Source organism: Loxodonta africana, chromosome 6 (assembly GCF_030014295.1).
Source record: "Loxodonta africana isolate mLoxAfr1 chromosome 6, mLoxAfr1.hap2, whole genome shotgun sequence".
Lineage (NCBI taxonomy): Eukaryota > Metazoa > Chordata > Mammalia > Proboscidea > Elephantidae > Loxodonta > Loxodonta africana.
The window spans coordinates 133,484,097-133,506,507 of NC_087347.1; the positions used below are offsets into that span (position 1 = coordinate 133,484,097).

Consider the following 22,411-nt stretch of genomic DNA (forward strand, 5'->3'; position numbering starts at 1 on the left):
AAAAATTAATAAGCTGCAAGAATCCATAGAGAGACAGCATTCAGACATTCAAAAGATTAACAATAAAATTACAGAATTAGACAACCCAATAGGAAGTCAGAGGAACAGAAATGAGGAATTGGAATGCAGAGTTGGGGAGATGGAGGATAAGGCAATTGGCACCAATATAGTTGAAGAAAAATCAGGTAAAAGAATTTTAAAAAATGAAGAAACCCTAAGAATCATGTGGGACTCTATCAAGAAGAATAACTTGTGCGTGATTGGAGTTCCAGAACAGGGAGGGATAACAGAAAATACAGAGAGAATAGTTGAAGATCTGTTGGCAGAAAACTTCCCTGGCATCATGAAAGATGAAAGGATATCTATCCAAGATGCTCATCGAACCCCATATAAAATTGATCAAAAAAGAAAATCACCAAGGCATATTGTCACCAAACTTGCCAAAACCAAAGATAAAGAGAAAATTTTAAAAGCAGCCAGGGATAAAAGAAAACTTACCTACAAAACGAGAATCAATAAGAATAAGTTCAGACTACTCGGCAGAAACCATGCAGGCAAAAAGGCAATGGAATGACAGATATAGAGCACTGAAGGAGAAAAACTGCCAGCCAAGAATTATATCCAGCAAAACTCTTTCTCAAATATGAAGATGAAATTAAAACATTTACAGATAAACACAAGCTTAGAGAATTTGCAAAAACCAAACCAAAACGACAAGAATTAGGAAAGTAAATTCTTTGGTCAGAAAATTAATAACATCAGATACCAACACAACACAAAGACACAGAACAGAACATCCTGATATCAACTCAAATATGGAAATCACAAAAACAAAATAAGATTAATTTAAAAAAGAAAAAAAAATGCTCAAAAGAGGGAATCATTGAAGTCATTATGAAAAAGATTACAATAATCAAAAAAGAGGAACTAAATGCAGGAAGCATAGATCTTCCATATGGAGAGGAAAACAAGGTGATACAGGATGACGCGAATTAGGTTTTTACTTAGGAAAACAGGGGTTAATATTAAGGTAGCCACAAAGAACTCTAGTAATTCCATACTTCGAAACAAAAACCACGAAAAACATAACGACTCAGCAAAAATAAATTCAACCACTATAAAAATGAGGAACACACAATTTACAAAGAAAAACTTCTCAACACAAAAAAGTGAAAAAATGAAATTGTCAACAACACACAAAAAAAGCCATCAAAATGACAGCACTAAACTCATACTTATCTATAATTATGCTGAACGTAAATGGACTAAATGCACCAATAAATAGAGAGTCTTAGACTGGATTAAAAAACACAATATGTCTATATGCTGCCTACAAGAGACATACCTTAGACTTAGAGACACAAACAAACTAAAGCTCAAAAGATAGAAAAAAATATCTCAAGCAAACAACAAGCAAAAAAGAGCAGGAGTGGCAATATTAATTTCTGACAAAATAGAATTCAAAGTTAAATCCACCACAAAGGATAAAGAAGGACACCATGTAATGATTAAAGGGACAATTTACCAGGAAGATATAGCCGTATTAAATATTTATGCACTCAATGACAGGGCTGGAAGATACATAAAACAAACTTTAACAGAATTGAAAAGTGAGATAGACACCTCCACAATTATAGTAGGAGACTTCAACACACCACTTTTGGTGAAGGACAGCACTTCCAGTAAGAAGCTCAATAGAGACACAGAACATCTAATTGCTACAATCAACCAACTTGACCTCATAGACTTATACAGAACACTCCACTGAAAAGCTTCACAGTATACTTTTTTTTCTAGTACACATGGACCATTCTGTAGAATAGATCACATATTAGGTCATAAAACAAAGCTTTGCAGAATCCAAAACATCAAAATATTACAAAGCATCTTCTCAGACCATAAGGCCATAAAAGTAGAAATCAATAACAGAAAAATCAGGGAAAAGAAATCAAATACTTGGAAACTGAACAATACCCTGCTCAAAAAAGACTGGGTTATAGAAGACATTAAGGAAGGAATAAAGAAATTCATGGAGTGCAACGAGACTGAAAACACTTCCTACCAAAACCTCTGGGACACTGCAAAAGCAGGGCTCAGAGGTCAATTTATATTGACAAGTGCACACACACATAAAGTAGAAAGAGCCAAAATCAGAGAACTCTCCTTACAACTTGAACAAATAGAAAGTGAGCAACAAAAGAATCCATCAGGCACCAGAAGAAAACAAGTAATAAAAATTAGAGCAGAATTAAATGAATTAGAGAACAGAAAAGCAATTGAAAGAATTAACAAAGCCAAAAGTTGGTTCTTTGAAAAAATTAACAAAATTCATAAACCATTGGCCAGACTGACGAAAGAAATACATGAAAGGAAACAAATAACCCAAATAAGAAATGGAATGGGCTATATCACAACAGACCCAACTGAAATTAAAAGAATCATATCGGATAACTACGAAACATTGTACTCTAACAAATTTGAAAACCTAGAAGAAATGGATGAATTCCGAGAAACACACTACCTACCTAAACTAACAGAATCAGAAGTAGAGCAACTAAATAGACCCATAACAAAAAAAGAGATTCAGAAGGTAATCAAAAAACTCTGGAGAAAAAAAGCCTTGGCCCAGATGGCTTCACTGAAGAGTTCTACCAAACTTTCAGAGAAGAGTTAACACCACTACTACTAAAGGTATTTCAAAGCATAGAAAAGGATAGAATACTACCTAACTCTTTCTATGGAGCCAGCATATCGCTGATACCAAAACCAGGTAAAGACAACACAAAAAAAGAAAATTACAGACCAATATCCCTCATGAATATAGATGCAAAAATCCCTGACAAAATTCTAGACTATAGAATTCAACAAATCAAAAAAATAATCCACCATGACCAAGTAGGATTTATAGCAAGGTTGGTTCAATACCAGAAAAACAATTAATGTAATCCACCATATCAATAAAACAAAAGACAAAAACCACATGATATTATCAATTGATGAAGAAAAACCATTTGACAAAGTTCGACACCCATTCCTGATAAAAACTCTCAGCAAAATAGGAGTAGAAGGAAAATTCCTCAACATAATAAGGGGCATTTATACAATGCCAACAGCCAACATCATCCTAAATGGAAAGAGTCTGAAAGCATTTCCCTTGAGAGTGGGAACCAGACAAGGATGCCCTTTATCACCGCTCTTATTCAACATTGTGTTGGAGGTCCTAGCCAGAGCAATTAGGCTAGACAAAGAAATAAAGGGCATCCAGATTGGCAGGGAAGAAGTAAAAGCATCTCTATTTGCAGATAACATGATCTTATACACAGAGAACCCTAAGGAATCCTCAAGAAAACTATTGAAACTAATAGAAGAGTTCAGCAGAGTTTCAGGTTACAAGATAAACATACAAAAATCACTTGGATTCCTCTACATCAACAAAAAGAACATCAAAAAGGAAATCACCAAATCAACACCATTCACAGTAGCACTCAAGGAGATAAAATACTTATAAATAAATCTTACCAAAGATGTAAAAGACCTATACAAAGAAAACTATAAGGTACTACCGCAAGAAACTAAAAAGAAAAAGGGACCTACGTAAGTGGAAAAACATACCTTGCTAATGGATAGGAAGAGTTAACATAGTAAAAATGTCTGTTCTACCAAAAGCCATCTATATATACAATGCACTTCTGATCCAAATTCCAATGACATTTTTTAATGTGATGGAGAAACAAATTATTAACCTCATATGGAAGGGAAAAAAGGCCTGGATAAGTAAAGCATTACTGAAAAAGAACAAAGTGGGAGGCCTCACTCTACCTGATTTCAGAACACATTATACAGCCACAGTAGTCAAAATAACCTGGTATTGCTACAACAACAGACACATAGACCAATGGAACAGAATTGAGAACCCAGATATAAATCCATCCACATACAAGCAGCTGATATTTGACAAAGGCCCAGTGTCAGTTAATTGGGGAAAAGACAGTCTTTTTAACACATGGTGCTAGCATAACTGGATATCCATTTGCAAAAAAATGGAACAGGACCCATGTCTCACACCATGCAGAAAAACTAACTCCAAATGGATCAAAGACCTAAACATAAAGTCTAAAGCGATAGAGATCATGGAAGAAAAAATAGGGACAACGTTAGGAGCCCTAATACAAGGCATAAACAGAATACAAAACATTATTAAAAATGACGAAGAGAAACCAGACAACTGGGAGCTCCTAAAAATCAAACACCTATGCTCATCTAAAGACTTCGCCAAAGGAGTAAAAAGACCACCTACAGACTGGGAAAGAATTTTCAGCTATGACATCTCCGACCAGCACCTGATCTCTAAAATCTATAAGATGCTGCTAAAACTCAACCACAAAAAGACAAACAACCCAATTAAAAATTGGGCAAAGGATATGAACATGCACTTCACTAAAGAAGACATTCAGAAGGCTAACAGATACATGAGGAAAGGTTCACGATCATTAGCCATTAGAGAAATGCAAATTAAAACTACAAGGATATTCCATCTCACCCAACAAGGCTGGCATTAATCCAAAAAACACAAACCAATAAAGGTTGGAGAGGCTGTGGAGAGATTGGAACACTTATACACTGCTGGTGGGAATGTCAAATGGTACAACCACTTCGGAAATCGATTTGGCGCTTCCTTAAAAAGCTAGAAACAGAACTACCATATGGCCCAGCCGTCCTACTCTTTGGAATATATCCTAGAGAAATAAGAAAGAGCCCTTACATGAACAGATATATGCACACCCATGTTTATTGTAGCACTGTTTACAATAGCAAAAAGCTGGAAGCAACCAAGGTGTCCATCAACAGATGAATGGATAAATAAAATATGGTATAGTCACACAATGGAATACTACGCATCGATAAAGAACAATGATGAATCTGTGAAACATTTCATAACATGGAGGAACCTGAAAGGCATTATGCTGAGTGAAATTAGTCAGATGCAAAAGGACAAATATTGTATAAGACCACTATTATAAGATCTTGAGAAATAGTTTAAACTGAGAACACATTCTTTTGTGGTTACGAGAGGGGGGAGGGAGGGAGGGTGGGAGAAGGTTATTTACTGATTAGATAGTAGATAAGAACTACTTTAGGTGAAGGGAAGGACAACACTCAATATAGGGGAGGTCAGCACAACTGGACTAAACCAAAAGCAAAGAATTTTTCTGAATAAACTGAATGCTTTGAAGGTCAGCAAATCAGGGGCAGGGTTTTGGGGACTATGGCTTCAGAGGACATCTAAGTCAATTGGCAAAATAAAATCTGTTAAGAAAACATTCTGCATCCCAATTTGAAGTGTGGTGTTTGGGGTCTTAAATGCTAGCAAGCGGTCATCTAAGATGTATCAATGAGTCTCAACCCACCTGGATCAAAGGAGAATGAAGAACACCAAGGTCACAAGGTAATTATGAGCCAAGAGACAGAAAGGTCTACATGACCTAGGGACTACATCATCCTGAGACCAGAAGAACTAAGATGGTGCCCGGCCACAACCAATGACTACCCTGACAGGGAACACAACAGATAACCCCTGAAGGAGCAGGAGAGCAGTGGGATGCAGACCCCAAATTCTCATAAAAAGACCAGACTTAATGGCCTAAGACTAGAAGGACCCTGGCGGTCATGGTCCCCAAACCTTCTATAGGCCCAGGACGGGAACCATCCCGAAGCCAACTCATCAGGCATGGATTGGACTGGACAATGGGTTGGAGAGAGATGCTGATGAGGAGTGAGCTACTTGCATCAGGTGGACACTTGAGGCTATGTCGGCATCTCCTGTCTGGAGGGGAGATGGGAGGGTAGAGAGGGTTAGAAACAGGCAAAAACGGCCACGAAAGGAGAGACTGGAAGGAGGGAGCAGGCTGACTCGTTAGGGGGAGAGTAAATGGGAGTATCTAGTAAGGTGTATATAAGTTTATATGTGAGAGACTGACTTGATTTGTAAACTTTCACTTAAAGCACAATAAAAATTCTTAAAAAAAAAAAAATTACAGCCTTGGAAACCCCATGGGGCTATTTGACTCTGTCCTATAGGGTTGCTGTGAGTAAGAATCAATTTGATGGCAATGAGAGAATTATCTTGAATTTATCCAGAGAATTCACACCATGACCACCATTCCTTGTCAAAGGTCTATATCCTACTTTACCAACTTTTTTCAATACAATGCATTCATAAGATTGGTGGAGGTGCAAAAAGAGCACCATTGTAGGAATTTTGACACCTGTATTCTAGGCCTAGCCCCGCAAGTAACTAAACTTGACAATGTAGGCAAGGAATTGAAAGCCTTGGACCTCAGTCACCTCCCTTACAGAATATGGAAATCACAATGAATACTCAGCCTGTTTTTATGCTTATTGCAAAAGTTCTTTAAGGTGGCTTATCAACTCAACTGCAACTAACAGCAACAAAGGCTCTCTAAGTTTTCTCCAGGGCTAGATTCTGTGATTTCTTCATTACATTGTGGACTTAGAAAATGGAAGTGGAAGGATGAGTTCGCCACCAATAAACTGGCTAATACAACAGAAATGTGGATCTACCTCTTACAATACTCTACTGGCTCCTTGGTCATGGATATGTGTTTTCTTGGTATTTTCATTTCAGTTCCATTGCATCACCAATATACAGACACAGTGACGTACAATATATCTATGTTAAGGAGCTGTGCAGATTCTCTGAACAGAGGGAGGTAAAGGCAGAGTAAATGGTCAGGGTCTAAACGTTGCTTTTTAGTTTAGTTTTGCTTTTTCATATTTTATATAATTTTGTCCTCAAAACACATCTGTGTGGGAGGTACCAATGAAGCATACATAAATGATGACCACTGGAGAGGTGAAGGGGCAGAGCAGGGAAGGTTCGAGGAATATCTGTGGGCATGGCTGTGACCTGACTGAGGCCTCTAGGTGCCCCCAGCACTGAACAGGGGAAGTGAAAGGACATCTGTACCTTTCTTGCAAAAGGGCCCTTCATACGGTGAGTTGGTGCAGTCGCAGAAGTAGCCACTGTGCTTCTCTACACATTTGCCCCCGTTGTGGCAGGTACTGCCATAACTGCTGCAATGACCGGGGCAGCCTGGCCGGACTCCAGCTGTGACCTTTGCCCTCTCCTCAAGGTCCAGTTTCTGCCCGTTCAAGTGTAGAGAGCGAATGCATCCTAGGAAGCCTTTTTGTCTTGACGATGTTCCTCCTAAGAGGTGGAGAATAAAGAAAAAGAATATGAGGTATCATGGCAATCAATGATTTCAGGCTTCATGTAGGCAGCTGTGACAGCTCACTATTATTCTGCTGTTAAATTTTCAGTAAGAACTTGGAGTACAAAAACCCTGAAAAAAATGCATGTTTGTCCAGGCTGAAATCCCAACCCCTCGCCACAAAAGCAACAACAATAAAAAAAGAAAAACTAAAGTTCTTGTGGAATCCTGGACTATACCTGTTAAAGAGTAAAACTTCATTTCGGCATTTTACTTGAAAATAAAATGTATTCTTTCATAGTTTACAGCTGTCTCCTGAAGTAGAAGGTACCAATAGCGGCCCCAAGTTTATTCTGTATGTTTATGGTAAGAATTGGTTAAGACCATGGAAAACAGTGCATACTCAATATGATGCTTAATTTTATGTGTGAACTTGGCTAGGCTGTGGTTCCCAGCGGTTTAGTCAAATATTAAACTAGCTGCTGGTCCACAATGCAACCTAATTCTTCTATGACATTTATCTAATGTAATATAATCAATGTGCTGAAAAGGGAGTTTCCTTGGAGTGTGTTCTACTTCCAGTGTATAAATAAATATTATGACAGAACACTCTCTCTCTCTCTCTCCACTCTGCACTTTCTGATGCCTGACCTATGGATCTTGGGATGGAAGCCTTGGGAAGCCTGATTTACACATTTTGGGACTTGCCAGCCCTCCACAATCCTGCAAGCTAATTCCATGAAGTAAATCACTCTCTCTTTCTATATATATATATATATATGCATACACACACACACACATATATATATACACAAATAGTAGAACAAGCCCAGGGGCCAACTGTGGGACAAACCATCAATTGCTCATATGTAAGTTCAAGCTAAAGCTGAAGAAAATCAGACTAAGTCCACGAGAGCCAAAAGATGGCCTTGAGTATATCCCAGCTGAATTTAGAGACTGTCTCAAGAATACACATGAAGCATTGAACACTAGTGACCAAACACCAGGCGAGTTCTGGAATGACATCAAGGACATCATACGTGAAGAAAGCAAGAGGCCATTGAAAACACAGGAAAGAAAGAGAAGACCAAGATGGATGTCAGAGGATACCCTGAAACTTGCCCACGAAAGTCAAGCAGCTAAAACAAAAGGAAGAAATGATGAAGTAAAAGAACTGAAGATTTCAAAGTGCGGCTCGAGTAGACAAAGTATTATAATGACACGTGCGAAGACCTGGAGATAGAAAACCAAAAGGGAAGAACATGCTTGGTGTTTCTCAAGCTGAAAGAACTGAAGAAAAAATTCAAGCCTCAAGTTGCAATAGTGAATGATTCTATGGGGAAAATAATAAATGCCAGAGGAAGCATCAAAACAAGATGGAAGGAATACTCAGAGTCATTATACCAAAAAGAATTAGTCGATGTTCAACCATTTCAAGAGGTAGCATATGATCAGGAACTGATGGTACTAAAGGAAGAAGTCCAAGCTCCTCTGAAGGCATTGGTGAAAAACAAAGCTCCAGGAATTGAGGGAATATCAATTGAGATGTTTCAACAAACGGATGCAGTGCTGGAAGTACTCACTGGTCTATGCCACGAAATATGGAAGACAGCTTCCTGGCCAACTGACTGGAAGAGATCCATATTTATGCCTATTCCCTAGGAAGGTAATCCCGCCGAATGTGGAAATTATAGAATATCACTAATATTACACGCAAGCCAAAATTTCTAAGATCATTCGAAAGCAGCTGCAGCAATATATCGACAGGGAACTGCCAGAAATTCAGGCTGGTTTCAGAAGAGGATGTGGAACCAGGGATATCGTTGCTGGCATCAGACAGATCCTGGCTGAAAGCAGAGAATACCAGAAGGATGTTTACCTGTGTTTTACTGACTATGCAAAGGCATTCAACTGTGGGGGTCATAACAAATTACAGATAACATTGAGAAGAATGGGAATTCCAGAACACTTAATTGTGCTCATAAGGAATCTTTACACAGATCAAGAGGCAGTTGTTCTGACAGAACAAGGGGGTACTGATTGGTTTAAAGTCAGGAAAGGTGTGCGTCAGGGTTGTATCCTTTCATCATACCTATTCAGTCTGTATGCTGGGCAAATAATCTGAGAAGCTGGACTATATGAAGAAGAACGGGACATCAGGATTGGAGGAAGACTCATTAACGACCTGCATTATGCAGATGATACGACCTTGCTTGCCGAAAGTGAAAAGGACTTGAAGCACTTACTAATGAAGATCAAAGACCACAGCCTTCACTATGGATTGCATCTCAACATAAAGAAAACAAAAATCTTCACAAGTGGACCAATGAACAACATCGTGATAATTGGAGAAAAGATTGAAGTTGTCAAGGATTTCATTTTACGTGGATCCACAATCACCACCCATTGAAGTAGCAGCCAGGAAATCAAATGACGCATTGCATTGGGTAAATCTGCTGCAAAGGTCCTCTTTAAAGTGTTGATGAGCAAAGATGTCACCTTGAAGACTAAGGTGTGCCTGACCCAACCGCATCATTTGCATGTGAAAGCTGGGCAATGAATAAGGAAGACCGAAGAAGAATTGACTCCTTTGAATTGTGGCATTGGCCAAGAATATTGAATATACCATGGACTGACAAAAGAACGAACAAATCTGTCTCAGAAGAAGTACAGCCAGAATGGTCCTTAAAAGCAAGGACAGCGAGACTGTGTCTTACATATTTTGGACATGTTGTCGAGAGGGATCAGTCCCTGGAGGAGGACATCATGCTTGGCAAAGTACAGGGTCAGCGGAAAAGTGGAAGACCCTCAACAAGGTTGATTGACACAGCGGCTGCAACAATGAGCTCGTGCATAACGATGATTGTAAGGATGGTGCAGTACTGGGCAGCGTTTCATTCTTTTGTGAATAGGGCTGCTATGAGTCGGAACTGACTCAATGGGACCTAACAACAACAACAACACGTAAGTATGAATGTGTATATATGTATATATACACACGTGTGTATATATACACATACAGAGATTTATATGTTTATATTTAATAAATATATTTATATACCACAGGTTCTGTTTATCTAGAGAACACTGATTAAGACAATCACTGCTATTTCCATATCTTTCTCTTGAGCCCTCACAATGGTTATACCTAATACCAAAAAAAAAAAAAAAAAGACCCATTACCTTTGATTGCAACTCATAGTGACCCTACAGGACAGGGTAAAAATGCCCCATAGGGTTTCCCAGAAGCAGCTGGTGGATTTGAACTGCCAACCTTTTCGTTATCAGCCAAGTTCTTAAGGATTATGCCACAAGTGCTAGGTCCTTAATAAATATGTGCTGATTGATTTTAGAGTCAGCCAAAGTTATTATCTGGAAGCCGCATTTTTCCTCTGGAATAAATAATAGCATTGTAGCCCATCTTTCCCCTAAGATTACATCTTGAAGGTTTCAGAGATATCTGCAATGTTCTTTGAAAATTATTCAAGAATAGGGCAAGTCCAAGGGTTAGAGTGTTTTGTAAGAGTTGGAACTTCAGGACTCCCAGTCTAATCCTCTTATATCAGAAAAATGTGTATTGATAGACAATAAACCAGGGCATTCAGTTAAATCCAATCAACAGATATTTATTTGGTGCTGAGAATTCTGGGAAATCCCAGAGAATGCAGAGGTCCAGCCTGCACTTAAAGAACACGAGATGTATTCCAAATCCAACACCCTGGGCTCAAGTATGACACTCATGGGTAAGTGGAGGACACACATGTGTTTTTAGGTCTATAAGTTTGCTAATGGGGAAGAGGTGAAGGACTGTGGGGAAACCCTAAGACTAGGACCCCCCTGACATTTATTTTTTTGCATCCTTATTCTCTTCTACCCGGACCTCATTCAATTCTAAAAAATCAGTTGCTATCAAGTAGATTGAGACTCATGACCACCGCACGTGCACCAGAATAGAAGTGTGGTCCAGAGGGTCTTCGGTGGCTCATTTTTGGAAGTAGATCACTAGTTCTTTCTTCCAAGGAGCCCCCAGGTGGACTCAAACTGGCAACCTTTCGGTTAGCAGTGCAGTGTGTTAAACATTTGCACCATTCAGGGACTCCCCCTAAATCATTAGTCTTGGCCTAGCAAATGATCAGATAAATATATATGCTCACAAATGTGGATCCAGAAAAGAATCCCCTGTGTCACCTCAGATAGGGACTGTAGATACTAAACAAGAAACGAAGCTGCAAGTCGAAGAAATTAATAGGTGGCCTAAAGAATTTCCGGCATCAGTCAACCTAGCAGGATGGGAAGAAAATAATTGGAAATGGGGCTCATGGGGATGGAGGTAGCAAGTCCTGCCTTCTCTGAATCTCACCGGCTATCAGAGAGATAAATATGTGTGTGGTGGTTACTGACTGCATCCGAAGTCTGAGAGTGAACGTTCCTCAGGATACATCTAGTCTCTTATTCTGAAGAAATGCTAAGATTCCATTGCATTTTCAGTTCTGATAAAACGATGCCAAAGCGGGCTAAGAGGTCAAGCCAAATTGCATTCCCCTGTCTGTCTCAATGTTGGTAAGTTTATTTTTAGCCACAAGATAAATCCGTTAGAAACACAAGCATCTCATTGAAGAAGGTTCATTTTTTTTCTTTCCTAGAGATTGTGTAGAATAGAGGAGTATTTATGCAGTCAAATGTTTTGTTTTTTCCTCTTATTTTGTAGTCACTCCCTGTGGTGGATTTGAATAACTCTTTGTATATCTCGTTAGTGTTATTTTCCTTCTAGCAAAGGTGTTGAAGATCTATTACACATTTCCTTGTGTGTGACTTAGTCAACAAGTTTATTAATGGAGAAGGTGACTGGGGTGGGTTCTCTTGCAGAAACGCACTCCTTGGGGTTTGAGACAAAGAGATCTTGGTGAGAATGACCCAAAACAAAGGAATCATTTCAACCCCTGATGCTGACAAAATGGAATGGCACAATGAGTTATGAGCTAAATTGCACAATGAATTAAACTTTAGTCTTCAACTTTTTTTTTATTCTTTACCAAAAAAAGGCTAGAGTTTAGCTTCCTTTTTCTTCTTTATAGAGAAGTATTATTTAAGTAAGGACATATTAATTTTGAAAAAGACCTACACAAATTATATGCACACACACACTCAAGCACACCCATATGCTTGCACACATGTATGCTCATGTGCACACACACTAGTCAGTTTGTTAGTGCTTCCACTCTCTGATGTTACCTATCATACGAAGAGTGTGGTCTGAGGTGAGACTCCTCTCGTGAAAGTGGAATACTATACAGAAATGCAGCTGCCATCTTTACTCCCTCTCCCTCACAATTCTTCTCCCCTCCACCTGCCTGTGGTTTTGATTGCCTAGATAATCTCTGGATCAGTCCACTTTCTGCCCCAGAGCCATGGCCTCACTCCAACCTGAATCCCTGCAAGAACTTCCTAACTGGTTTTCCTGCCCTCAATTTTGACTCTTCCCATCGATTCATCGCTTTGCAGCCAGAGAGATTAACCAAAAACAGAAGTTTGATTCTGTCATTCCTCATTCAGTGTCCTTCAGAAACTAGTCATTGTCCTTTATATCGACCTCAAATTCCTTTTGCTGCTGTTATGGTCCTAGAAGATCTGACCTCCGCTAATTTCTGCAGCTTCCTCCTCTCCACTCCCTGCCCCGACTTCAGTGCACCAGGCATTGTGAACCACTCCTGCTCCCCAATGCCCCGTAGTCTGTTGGAGTCTCTCCATATAGTTGTAGGTACCGGGTATGGCATCTTCCGCAACACACTCCATTGCCCTCCCTTCTCCACACCCACAATTTAAACACACGCCTGCACTCAGATGCACACATCTCTTAGTTGCATATTATTCTGCCCACTCAGCCTTTTTTAAAAAATTATTTGCTAACGTTTAAGAAAGCAGAAAATATTTTTAAAGTCCTCAGTAGTCTTCCATCGAAAAATCAGAAGTCCTGGTGACAACAAACTGGCTTCCTTGCATGGCCAATGCCAGCTGCACCTGCAGTGGGGGCGGCTGCTCTTAGATGAGACATGTGTTGACCACCTGGCCACATTCCCCACCAGGGCCACTTCACTTCAACCTTTCATGTCACCTTTTTGGCCCATGCAGGTATTTTCAACTGCTGCTCTAATATAGTTTTTCTCTTTACTCTTATCTGGTCTAGAGCTCACCATAAATTTGGAAGAACAGAAACATGAAACATTATCCTTAGAGCAGATTAAAGGCACTTCTCTTTGAGAATTGGAATAATGTCTGTAATTCTAAATAAATATATACATACATATTTTTTCAACCTCTTAGCAGTGATATGTTAGGATCTTTATAATTGACTCCTCTGTGGGAACAAAGTTATTCTTCATGTTATTCACATCACATAATTGAGAAAACTGACTGTCAGAGAGATTGCTTTGGCCAGAGACAAGACGCAAACATATTTTATTGGCAGAGTCAGGAGTCAAACCCATATCCTGTCAGACAGACAGCTGCACACAATAAAATCCTAAAATTAACTATTACATTACATAATTTGGGTCAACAATGCAAGTGAGTGACTCTTTCACTTTCTTCCTCTGGCCTGGTACCTGGTTTCTCCTACCAAGTGGTATACACCTATGCATTTGTCCTCTTGGCTTCTACATCACTCTTCGTGACAACTTACCCATTAGTTGGTTGGCCTAGCTAGAAGCAATTTTGTATGAAACTCTTCAGTTAGCTCTTGGTATTGACCATGTTCCTTATGATGATGCTTCTTGCTTGGATGGAGCATAAATCAACTCTTAAAAAGCTTACCATCATCATTCTAAGCCTGTCTTAGAAAACCTCCATGTGTCAGTTCAACAAATGTTCATTGCTTTCAGAGAAGTGTCTTAATTCTTGTGCCTTCCTTGAGCACAAGCACAAAACCCTCTCTCTCTCTCTCATCCTCTGTTTTTCCTGCACATGTGCAAAACTCTTTTGCTGAGGCCCCTTTCCTAGAAGACCACTGAGTGTGCCAGGTGGGCTTCTGTTTCAGGAAAATAATCAGGGCAGTACCACTTCTCTTTCTCCTTCTTCCTCTCATATATATATCTATATAAAGATATGTAGTTACATGTTATTTTTCTTGTCCTTGAACTTGGAGTAGCTTGTTTTCTGCGTGAACCACTTTGCCTAACATCACTGGCCTACTGAAATACTGGTGCATTTACCACCCGCATTTCAAATTCCGATGTGGCAGCAGAATTAGCATATGCATGATGAATAAAAACAAATATGCTATCAGCCATCTTTTCTTTTTATCCCACCCCTTCACTTGGCAGAATCTTGGGACAGGGAGGAAATTCTAATGGACACTTTAATTCCAAAACGGTATTTTCTTAAGAGGAAGGAGTGCATATGGCTGAGTTTTACCGGATAGAGTCACATTCTGGTCATGGAATCACTAAGGTCACACTATTTAATAATACTAGCGGTACTGATTCGATGCTCAAAAGGAACTATAATGGCAATAATAGTGACTCTGAACAAAAATCTTACTTTTTATTATGTACTTTCTATGTGCTTCATAGGCATTTTCTGTTTTAATCCTCACCACAAATTTTGGCACTACAACCAAATACCAACTCCCTCAAAAAAAAAAGAAAATAACTTGCTGATAATTTGAAATCAGTTAATGACAGGTTAAACATTCCTCCTTTGTTTGTTTTGGTAGAAATGAATGCTGTGAAAAACCTTTGAATAATAATTCAGCAATACCTGCCAATAGCCACTAAAGCATGATTATCACTGGCCTTATGTCACCTAGTTTAGGAAGTAACCCAAAAGTGAGCTGGGACGAAAATTACACAAAGATATTTAATTAGCTTTATAGACAATCTCTACAACTGGGGGAGGGGACTGTCTCACAAAAGGGAATGCCAAAGAAATGATGCTAATTCAATGTGGAGAAGTACTAGAAAACAATTCAAATTTACAATGATGAGAAACCTGTTTTAATGATTGAGGCTCTCTTTGTTCTGTTTTTTTGTTATTATTATTATTATTCATCTCTTTATTTTTACTTTTGTGTTATAGTATGCATACAGAAAACTGCACATGAGTGTATAACTTGATGCATTTTCACAAATATACAAACTCAGGTAACTAGCACCTGGATCAAAAAAGAGAACTTTCCCGGAATACCAGGCAGTACCTTCCAGTCACTAACGCCCCAGCCCCACCCTGCAAGCACACCTCCGACCTGTTTCTAGAGTCAGGGACAGACTAGTATTTAAATGCAGTCATACCATATGTACTCTTTTGTGACTGCTTTTTTGTTTTGGTTTTAGCCCAGCATTACATTTATGACTTTTGTCCATATTTTTATACACTGTAGATAGAGTTATTCATCCTCATTGCTGTCTAATATTCTGTAGTGAAAACAGCTCTGTGAATTTTTACCCATTCTATTGTTGATGGGTGTTGTAGTATAGGTGTTAGCTATGAAGAATACTGCTGCTGTGAACAACCTTCTAGACTTCTGTTGACACATTTGCCTATTGGGTGTATACCTATGAGTAGAATTGTTGGGTCATAGGATATAAATATATGTTCACCTTTAGTAAGTTATCCCAGTTTTTCAAAGTGTTATACCAATGTAAATTCCCACCAGCACCGTATGACACTTTTAATTGTTCACATTCTGAGAATGATATTCTTTTAAGTTCTCTGAACAATGTCCTGAATGCTGATGATTATTCTACTGTATATAAGAATAATAAAACTCCTAACTTAACTATTATAATTTGAAATCTACACTTTCTTAAAGGAAGAAAATATCACAAACGGTACAGTTTACACAGAAAATGGTAGACAGATTTCAATGGAGCTTTCAGACTAAGGCGCACTAGGAAGAAAAGCCTGGCAACCTAGATAAAAATATTAGCCAACAAAAACCTTATGAATCACAACAAAATTTTGTCTTCGTCATCAAGGGGGATCAATCACTGGAGTAGAACATCATTTTTGGTGAAGTAGAGAGCCAACGTGGGCATAGGAGACACTTGGAGAACTGGATTGGCACAACGGCCACAACTATGGACTCAAACATGCTGGCAACTGTGACGAGGACACAGAACTGCTGCACCTAAGGTGTCTTGGGTCAGTGTCCACTGATGGCAGCTAACAACAGCAATGACAACATCCGAGAAACGCAAAGATACTTCAAGTAAACAATTAATGTCTTAGTGAAGAATATTTAATATACCACGGACTGTCAGAAGAAGGAACAAGTCTGACTTGGAAGAAATACAACCAGAGTGCTCCTGGGAAGCTGGGATGGTGAGACTTCGTCTCAGGTACTTTGGACATGTTATCAGAAGGGACCAGACCCTGAAGAAGACATCATGCTTGGTAAGGAAGAGGGTCAGTGAAAAAGAGGAAGGCCTTCCACAAGATGGACTGAGACAGTGGCTACAACAATGGGCTCAAACATAGCAGCGATTATGAGGACAGTGCAGGGCCAGGCAGTGCTTCCTTCCGTTGTGCACAGTGCTGCTATGAGTCCGAACTGACCAGAGGTCATCTAACAACAACAACAACAAACGATTAATGTAAATCCCTACATTAAATAAAGAAATATGGTAACGGTAACATTTATTGAGTAGTTACTATGTTCCAGGCACTGTATATAAGCACTAGAAAGGAAGACACAATAGTTCATGATTTCATGTGGAATAGTTGACTACTGAGAAAAACTCTCCCAGAAATAAAATGACAAACTATTACAATTAAAACGAAAGTGTAATATATCAGTATAGAAAAATCAATAATGGTCCTGTATAGCAACAATAACCAATTTGAAAATGTAATAGTAAGAAAAAATACTATCTGACCATAAAAACATCAAAATATCTACAAGGAAATTGAGCAAGACCTCTTTTTAAAAGAAGAAAACAATAAACATTTATTAAGGATCTTAAAGTGTGGCTCAGGAAGGGAAAATGGTTGAGAATAGTTAGCATAGCATTATTGAGAACAAGGGCAAGGTGGGGTGGTAGAGGCGTGGGGAGTCTTCCTACAAGGTATCAACCATACTCCACAAGTCTGGTATTGGTGCATGACTTGGTGGGGGGGGGGTGTTTAGGTGAAGTAACGTATGGAATCCAGAAACAGACACCTTACATATGGGATTTTGTATGTTTTAATATATATTGGACTTCTAAATCACTAGGGAAAAGAGGGTCCATACAAAAAACGAACATGAGAAAATTGGTTCTCCATTTTGGAAAAATAAATTTATAATCCTGTCTCACATCCTTAATACTAGATGGATTAAAGACATAAAAGTAACCATGAACAAAACAACAAAACAAACAATACATATTAGGTAAAAAAAGAATACATTTAAATAGGACCACAAGATAATAAGGACAAAACTTTAATAAACTTGTATAAAAATTAAAAGTTACTATATTGTCATAAAGTAAAAAAAAAAATGAGTCAACAACTTGTAATCTATATAATAGACAAAGGTTCAATATATAGAATATATTAAAAAAGAAAAAAACTCCTTTAAACCATTAAGAAAAAAATAAATATATAGACAAATTTTGTAAGCTGGCAGTGGTGATAAATAAGCAATCATAGGAGTGGCAACATGCAGAGAAGAAAAAAAGTATGTACTGAAATCTACTTAACTTTATTAAATAATCATGAAAATATAAATTAAAACAATGAATTTTTATTAAAACAATGAAATATTTATCAGATTGAAAAATCTGTAAGTTTGATACTATCAAATAATGGCAAATGTGTGGATACCAGGTACTCTCCTGGCTTCAGACTGCGGTGAAAACTGTCAAACATTCTCTAAGGTGGGCAAAGTGGGAGGATCTATTGACATTTAAAACGCAAGACCTTTTGACTGAGATAATATATGCACGTGTGCACAAGGTTATTTTTGCTGCTTTGCTTGAAATAGTGAAAAATGCTAAAGGACACAAGTGTCTTTTGATGAGAAAAGAGTAAAATTAACTATAGTGCACCCTTCCTATGCTCAATGGCACGGGGTTTGGTTTGGTTTTTTTGTTTTGCACCCTTCTTGTGAAATACTATGCAAACACTATGCAGCAGTGCAATTCAGGAGGTGGGGAAAGAAGGAAGCACTTGACTCACGTCTCTGTTTCTGATGCTAATACGGATCCAGGAGGAGCCAATCCAATGGAAGTAAAAGTGCTTGATTCAGTAAGCCTATGGTTCTCGCCAAAGTATTCTAGGAAGCATTGTTTTGTACATCATTTGGAGGTTCTTCTGAGAGAATACCTAGATGATGGGGCAGAAAAGTGTCCCCTGCCCCCTACCCAGGAGCCCTGGTGGCACAGTGCTTATGAGCTTGACTACTAATCAAAAATGTTGGCAGTTCAAATTCACCAGCTGCTCCTTGGAAACCTTGTGGGTCAATTCTAGTCTGTCCTGTAGAGTCGCTACGCCCTCAGGAGCTGAACCACAGACTTGTTCTAAGAAGAAAGTAGAGAATATATAACTCTACAATTATAAGCTTTACGAATTTTTTTTTTTAGTTAATAGCCTCACCTGACTCAGAGTGACTTTGTGGGTGAACCCAGGAGCCTGAAACATAATGTGAGCTTACAACAAAAACACTGAGCATCAAAATTCACTCTCATCCTAATCTTCTCGGTCTCTGGGGTAGATGGATTCCCTTGACATTGGTCTGCTCAATGAAAGCCAAACTGAAAGGGTAACTGCCCCCTTCCCAAGCTGAAACTTGAGCCTTACAAGGCCCTACCGCCCATCTGTCAGTTTGCTGTACTGTGGTGGCATGCATATTTCAAACACCAGCAGGTCACCCATGGTGGACAGGTGCCAGTGGAACTTCCAGACTGACTGACTAGGAAAAAGCCCTGGCAACCTATTTTGATAATTAATCAATAAAAACCTTACAGATAACAGAATATCATCCAAGACTTTGACTTGATTATTTTGGACATGTTATCAGGAGGGACCAATCCCTGGAAAAGGACATGCTGGTAAAGTGGAGTGCCAGTGAAGGCAAGGGAAACCCTCAATGAAATGGATTGACACAAAGACTGCAACAATGAACTGAACCATACAAATGATCAGGGACATGGCACAGGACTTGGCCACATTTCTTTCTGTTTCACATGGGGTCACCATAAGTCGGAGCCAACTCAAAGGTAACTAACAAAACAAGAGGATGCCTCTTGCAGAATCTCCAAGAAAACAAGATAGAGTCTCAAAGCCAAAGCGGAGGAGTAGTTCTGCTGTGATACACCAGTTATCACTAACCCACTGCCGTCGAGTCGATTCCGACTCAGAGCGACCCTATAGGACAGAGTAGAACGGCCCCATAGAGTTTCCAAGGAACGCTTGGAGGATTTGAACCGATGACCTTTTGGTTAGCAGCCGTAGCACTTAACCACAACACCACCAGGGTTTCCTATCACTAGAAGAAGAGTAGCAAGAGATCAGGCCCTAAACTCTTACAGGATTCACTCAATTAGCTTTGCCTTGGTGCTGTGATGGAACTGTACAATTATCATTTAGGGGCTTTTTCTCCTTCCAGCTTCCCTGTGGAAGTGATGGCAGCAATGTGATTAGGGGCATATCATCGAATTCTTACAACTCTTTGTTGTCAGAAAAAAGATCAGAAACTTTGAAAAACACCAAAAAAAAAAAAAAGGGTTATCTGTCTGGTAGAGGTGCAGATAATTTCTGTCCCATGTAACAGGTAATTCCAAAAATGGTCTGTTGGACAATAACCAGTTCTGTGTATAACCTCACATCTTTATCCTGACTTTTTCTGTTGTTCTTAAATTGCCTGTAAATATCCTAGCTTTTCAGATGATCTTTGAACTGGACATAACATCTTACTGGTTACCTCATTAATTAATGCATTGAATTTTTTGACACACGTTCATTTCCTATTTGCCGGGGACTCAGGCTTTTACCTTTTTGAAGATTATATTTTAACTCATAATACCACTATCAATTAAAACAATGCCATTCATCATTAGCAAGTATAAACCTGTGAAGGAAAGTGTTTCAGTCTCATAGAACCCTTTGACTGGCCAGGTAATAATAACACAATACTGAAATATACAGAGGATTTTTCGTCTTTTGTAAACGTGGAACAGGCTGGACACATTATCATCCACATTTTCCTGTGAGAACGCAGGCAGTTACAGAGGATCCATGGCTGCCAGGGATAAAAGGAAGGAAATAAAGTGGCGTTTGCAGAACAGAAGGGAGTAGAAAAAAGAAGGGAGAAGAGCCAAAAAGACAAAAATGATGGAACTACAGCAAGCACATAACGCAGCTCACTCTGGAGGAAAGGGGGCTACTGGCTTCAGGGACCCCAGAGTATTGGAGGTGCTCTAAGAAGGAAGGAAACCTCACGTGCATACAACCTGTCCACCACCCTTCACTGTTGCAGCTAAAGCAAGGACTCGTCTGGGACAAGGACTGTTTCTCATTCATGATTGTGTAGATGGGCACCCAGTGAACTGACACCTAAATCTGGCCCTCGAGACAACATCCTCATCCTGACAGAAGCCCCAACCCTCATCTATTTGCAGGTATTAATTTTCCCAGGACGGGTTAGAGAGATGATAGAAAGGGAGGGACCCTTGAGAAAAAGGTTTTGGGGATACGGTGCGGAAGCGGACGCAGAGGATACCTGAGCCCATGGCTGGGGGAGTACCATCCTAGAATGTTAAGACAAACCCAAGCCAGGAGGAGGCCCTGGTGCAGTGCAGGGAGGGGACTTAGAGTCCTCAGGCTTCACAAGGGAGTAGCCATGTGAGAATACCAAGCGGAGAGCAGGGAGGGAGGTGGAGGCACCAATCTCATGGAGGCCTGGGTGCATGTGGGCTCCAGCTGTCTTTCCAGGGCAAGGTGAATTCTGAGGGAGTATGCTACTGGCTCTCCACACCCCGTGTACACATAAGTCCCAGGCGGCCTTCCACAGGGCAAGTCCCTGAGAGGCTGCACTAACCTTCATATTAACCTTATTTCTGCTGTATAAGGAAGAGAGACGCAGGAAATCCTTAAACGGTGTATGAGCCACAGAAACCCTGAACCTACCATGGGGAACAGTCAGGAGCTGCATCCACTTTGCCCTGCTCAAACCCCCTGGACTACAAGCCCCTTACACTATACCCTGAAAAACCTGTTTTAAAAGCTGTCTCCCCCTTAGCCCGTACTCCTCAATAATAAATGCATGTTACTCATCTCCATGGCCCCCTTGCTTAGCCTGGGCCTGAGAACAGAATATGCCCTCAGGAAACATTTGTCGAATGATTTATGTCAAAGGAAGAGCGTGAGAAAAACATGGAAGAAGGACACAGAGTAGCACGTAGAAGGAGGGGATAAGACACCCACAGGGATTCCTCCCTGCCAAGCAACTGATGCAAACTCAACTCTCAAGCACCCATTGGCCTCTAAAGAGTCTTTAGGACAAAGAAGTAGGAGGGAAGGAGGAAATATTTTATGGAAAATACCTGGGAGAAGGAAGAAAAAGTTTCGCCTAAGAAAATTAATTAAATAATAATTAAAAAAAAATGGTTTGACTTTTTGTTTCAGTTTTGTCCCAATGCTCGGCTGCTAACCTAAAGGCTGGTGGTTTGAATCTATCCAGAGTGCCTTGGAAGAAAGGCCTGGTGATGTACTTCTGAGAAATCAGCCATTGAAAATCCTATGGAGTAAAGCTCTGCTCTCACAAACATGGAGTGGCCATGCATCAGTCGACATGACAGCAACTGTTGTTTTTTGGGTTGTTTTGTTTTGTTTTTCTTTTTTATCCACAGCACGACTGCGGACAACGGTGGTAGCTGAGCAGAAATCATGACTGATAGACTGCGCTGCAGGTGTGCAGAGTGGGCATAAACCAAAACCAAACCCATTGCCATGGAGTTGCTTCTAATTCATAGCGACCCTATGGGACAGAGTAGAACTGCCCCATAGAGTTTCCAGGAAGCACCTGGTGGATTTGAACTGCTGACCTTTTGGTTAGCAGCTATAGCACTTAACCACTACGCCACCAAGGTTTTCAAATGGGAGAAGGAAGTGTCCGCTGCTGTGTTCAATCTTTATAAGTTAGGAGCTCCATCCACTTTCCCTGCTCAAAGTGTGTGACGTGCTGATTGTGAAGCCCAGTAAGC

The 22,411-nt window shown here is 39.7% G+C and overlaps 1 protein-coding gene across 2 annotated transcripts in view; it reads right to left on the reverse strand.

Annotated features, from left to right (window-relative positions):
* CNTNAP5 (contactin associated protein family member 5) overlaps positions 1–22,411 on the reverse strand; it is a 1,181,085-nt gene that overhangs the window by 154,793 nt on the left and 1,003,881 nt on the right. For both annotated transcript variants that reach the window (XM_010596415.3, XM_064287363.1), the window contains exon 18: positions 6,989–7,228. In XM_010596415.3, the coding sequence (XP_010594717.1) occupies positions 6,989–7,228 (240 nt within the window). The remainder of the gene's footprint in view (positions 1–6,988; positions 7,229–22,411) is intronic.